General features: G+C 57.0%; 1 protein-coding gene across 1 annotated transcript; it reads right to left on the bottom strand.

Moving 5' to 3' along the window:
• Positions 1–785: 785 nt before the first annotated feature.
• EGR4 (early growth response 4) lies at positions 786–2,632 on the bottom strand. The gene is made up of 2 exons (XM_052649715.1): positions 2,497–2,632; positions 786–2,098 (listed from the first exon to the last, which is right to left on the bottom strand). The coding sequence occupies exons 1-2, from the start codon at positions 2,630–2,632 to the stop codon at positions 786–788; spliced, it is 1,449 nt and encodes a 482-aa protein (XP_052505675.1).
• Positions 2,633–4,271: the final 1,639 nt, after the last annotated feature.

Raw genomic sequence — 4,271 nt, 5'->3', positions numbered from 1 at the left:
ATAATATACGCACAATGTTTAATGCCTAAGCCTCTCAACGACTCTCAAGTTCCAGAAACACCTTGAACCCTTAGGTCAGCTGTGATTAAATCCATTCGTTAATGCAGTACACATTTATTGAATGCCTATCACATGCCATTGTGCCTGATCGTAGGTGTGTAATGACTCCATGAGCATGACATCTCCTTTCTTTCCTGGCACACATCTTCATGGGGTGGGGGATGGTCAGGAGCTTGGATGGCAGATTCAGTAAGCTTTTAGCACAATAATTTTAATTGCAAAAATAAACAGTTCTGTCAACTGCTTGAGAGTAGCGTCTGCTTTACAAAAATTAACAACAAAAAGGAAATAACCCCAAAGCAAAACGTTACAACCAAAGGCCGCTGAAAACGACATTGCTGTACAAAATCCCGCACGAGACCAGCTCGGCGCTACCCCAGCCTGGCTCTGGGGGTCTTCGAGGGGGCGTGGGGCGTGCGCCAGTTACAAAGAGTGTTTTAAGTTCCAAGTAAGTGCCTACTCAGTGGGGTGGCCCAAGAGAACTTCCCTCCAAAGCGCAGCTGACTCAAAAACAGCGCCTAGACCACGGGAGCTGTCCGTGGAGCTGGTGCTGAACAGGGTGTGTGCGGCGGGCGCTTCCAGGGAACTAGAAGCCGGACCAGAGTCCCGCCCTAGGGCGTGCGGAAAAAAGCGGGCAGAGGAGTGGGGAAGAGGGCGGAGGGTGGGGGCAGGTTTTCTCTTGCGCGCCAGATTGCGGCGCCCCAATCTACAAACCCATTTCACCCTCACAGGGCTGCGAAGGAGAGGCCCAACGAATAAAAGCCAAGGCCCTTGAGCCGCTCCTCGGCGCGCGCCTTCTGCTTGAGGTGCACCTTGCTGTGCCGTTTCTTCTCATCGCTGCGCGCGAAGCGGCGGCCGCACACGTCGCAGGCAAAGGGCTTCTCGCCTGTGTGCGTGCGCACGTGTGTAGTAAGGTGGTCGCTGCGGCTGAAGTTGCGAAGGCAAATGCGGCACTGGAAGGGCTTGTGGCCCGTGTGGATGCGCAGGTGGCGGTTGAGCTCGTCGGAGCGCGCGAAACTGCGCACACAGCTCTCCACCGGGCAAGCAAACGCTTTTGCATGCGGCCGAGGGCAGAAGCAGCGTGCGCTGCACTTGCCGCCCCGGCGCCCCTTGCGCCGCGCCTTGGCTGGGGGGAATGGGGCCGGCGGCGGTACAGGAGGTTCGGGCACGGCGCTGCTCCCGGCGATGTCAGCCACTAGAGGTTTCGGGAAGTCCGCTGCGGCGCTGCGAAGGCCCAGCGGGGAAAGCTCAGGCTGCGTACCATCTAGAAACTCTCCGCCTTCGCCGCTACTCCCTCCCTCCCCGCTAGGAGGGGTCAGGAGCCCCGGGAGGCTCTCGGCTCCTTCTCCTAAGTCACCCGGGGCCAGCGGGAAAGCATCGTAGGTCCCCATGGTGTAAAGTCTGCTGGCAGGGCCACCCGGCAGCTCCGCGGGGCAGCTGATGGACAGCAGGTCTTCAATCTTGGCCCCCATCGGGGGGAAACGGGCCTCCGGGGCGGCCTGGTAGCCTCCTTGTGACCCACAGCTCCCTGGAGCCCCGGCTGAGAGCACCTCCCATGGAGAGTACGGACCTTTGAAGGCCGAGGCAGTGTCCAGCGCAGGGGAAGCCGGAGGAGCCCGGAGACCTGGCTTGACGTCGGGTGGGGAGAGATGAGGCTCATACAGACACTGTGAGGGGGCGCCTGCCGAGGGCGAGGCCTCCCAGAACGCCTCTGGGAAAGCAGCAGCGCCCGGATCCGGGGAGAAAAGGTCTGGCGGACCTGGCAGCAAGGCGTCGGAGCCTGCGGGAAAAGCGTCCAGAGGAGGCCGGGATGCTGCCGCCTCAGCGCCGGGGAAAGGTGTCAGGCCTAGGATGCCCGACATGAGGTTGAAGAGTGCTTCTGGATCGTGCGGGTGTTCGGGTACTGCCTGGATGAAGAAGCTACCACTGTAGCCGAGGCCAGGGGGAGACGTGGGCGCAGGCCCCTCCAGGAGGCAGGAGTCGGTTAAGTACTCCCCGGCGCCACAGCTGCTCAAGGCCCAGCTCAAGAAATCACCTGCTGAGGAGGGAGCAGGAATCAGCTCCGCGCACATCAAAGCGGGAGCCTCGGAGCCCGCAGCCCCTACCCAAGAAGCCCTCGGTGCTCGCTGACACACGCAAAGTGCCTTTAGCACATTCCGATCCAGCCGGAGCCGGCATACGCCCCAAGACATACATACAAACATGCACACACAAAACACACGTGCAAAAGCAAAAGGACGCCTCCGTACACGCACAGGTTCCTGCGGAGGCGCTGGAGGCCTGGTGTGGGTGGGACTGGGGGTGCGCACCACAAGACCCCGAATCTCCTTCCGCCCCTATCCCTACCGCTCGAGCGTCCCCATCCCTGCCTGTTCTCAGCCACCTTGCGTCCCCGCGGTGCGCCGCCGTCTGAGCACCCCTGGCCTCGCTCCTTACCTGCCGGATAGCCGGTGGCTGCGGGTGGGTCCCTGGAGGGCAGCCGGGTCAGGTCGGTACTGGGTTCAGAGCAACAGCCCTCGGTAGACTTTACTAGGAGCGCGTCGGGGCCGGAAAACTCGCTAAGGTGGAGCATGGCTCGGCGGCGGCGGCGGCGGCGGCGGGGCTCCCGTGGCCTCGCCCGCTGGGCTTGGGGGCGCGCGAATGGCCAGGAGCCGACAGTCGGGGCGCCCGCACCTCACAGACCTAGATGCTCGGACTCCTGGCTCTCACCTCTGGGAAGGGGTTGGGAAGGGGTGGCTGAAGCGCCCTAGCGCTGGGAGGTGGCAGTTCCTCGTCTCTCCAAAGCGCAACCGGGCTCCCCCAATCCGCGGCCCCCCCACTTATATAGCAGCGGCGGCGCTGGCTCAGGGCTTCCGACTCCCCGGGCCACTGCCATTTCGGGAGGCCCCGGCCCTGCCGCCGTGACGTAAATGCCCAAACATGGACACAGGATGTGTGCCGGGGACTCCCGAAAAGGAAAACTCGGGCTGTGACGTCGTTGCCTCAGCCGTCGCCGGGCCCGCGCCGCTGCGTGCGCGCGCACTCCCCGAGCGTGGAGCCCCGTGCGCGCCGGGACCGCGGGTGCATCTGGCTGGGGCCCTGCGCCGCGTGGGTCTGGACGTCTAGAAAGTGCTCTTCTCTCCTGGAGGTAGACGGCGAAGGACGGCTAAAAAAGACCGCGTGACCTTAGGGATTCCATAATTTGGGTTCGAATCCTCTCTCTGTCAAGTACTAGCTGTGTCGTTTCATCTCCCCAAACGTCAGTTTCCTCACCTGTGAAATGGAGATACACATATCTACTTCATAAATTTGCTATGTGAAAGTGAAATTGCTCAGTCGTTTCCGACTCTTTGCGACCCCACGGACTGTAGCCTATCAGGCTTCTCAGTCCATGGAATTTTCCAGGCAAGAGTACTGGAGTGGGTTGCCATTTCCTTCTCCAGTGATTGGATTAGAGCATATGAAATTCTAGGCACAGGGGCACTCAATAAACCGTAGAGATTATTGCCGTAATTCAGTATTTGCTCACGTCCGTGTGTTTTTCATTTTTTTAATAGTTTTGTTGGTTTTGGTTAGTTTGTGCTAGGAAAAATAACATTTAAATAAAAAAGAGTCATGTCTTGAGAGAAAATGTCAATTAGCAGAAAATTGTATATTCAAGATTGAAAAGTAAAGGTCTCTCTTTACCCACCATTTTTTTTTAGAAAAAAACATGCATATGCAAGCACACACACTGTCTTGCAGTAGAATTTTCCCCAACTTGTAACAGCTGAGAGATTGACTCATGTCCAAACATAAAGAGCTTGATCCTTCTTTTGTAAGGCTGTATAGTACTCCACTGCAAGGGCCATCAATTTGTCCCTTATCCATTAGCATATAGAAAGTTTCCAGTCCTTTGCTTGCCATCGTTGTTGTAGTCCTTGAGTGCATAAATGTAAATATATCTGTGGGATAAATTGCAATGAGTATAATTCTAGATCTAAGAGTATGTAAAATTTTGATACAACTGGCAGTTGTCCTCCAGAGAAGTAGGGCCAATTCCTGCTCCCCATTCCCTCACCCACAAGGTTTGAGATGCCTTTATAGTAGTCTTTTTTTTTTTTTTTTGCCCAGGAGCACACAGAGAATTTATAGGCTATACATGCCTGGAATCAGTTCCCGGAATAATTGGGCTGCTTCTGCAAAACTTAAACAAATATATTTCCTAGTGTTAAGGAGGCTGTGGCTTTTGG

The sequence above is a fragment of the Budorcas taxicolor genome, chromosome 11 (assembly GCF_023091745.1).
Source record: "Budorcas taxicolor isolate Tak-1 chromosome 11, Takin1.1, whole genome shotgun sequence".
NCBI classification, from domain to species: domain Eukaryota; kingdom Metazoa; phylum Chordata; class Mammalia; order Artiodactyla; family Bovidae; genus Budorcas; species Budorcas taxicolor.
The sequence above is the reverse complement of the archived record's forward strand: the minus strand, read 5'-3'. Positions and strand labels throughout refer to the sequence as shown.

What these genes read in the sequence shown, in the direction of transcription:
- EGR4 (XM_052649715.1), bottom strand. Translation starts at nt 2,632, where the DNA reads ATGCTCCACCTTAGCGAGTTTTCCGGCCCCGACGCGCTCCTAGTAAAG. An exon ending in AGCCACCGGCTATCCGGCAG is followed by an intron (nt 2,099 to 2,496) that starts GTAAGGAGCGAG and finishes CTCCCTCCTCAG; the next exon opens with CAGGTGATTTCTTGAGCTGG.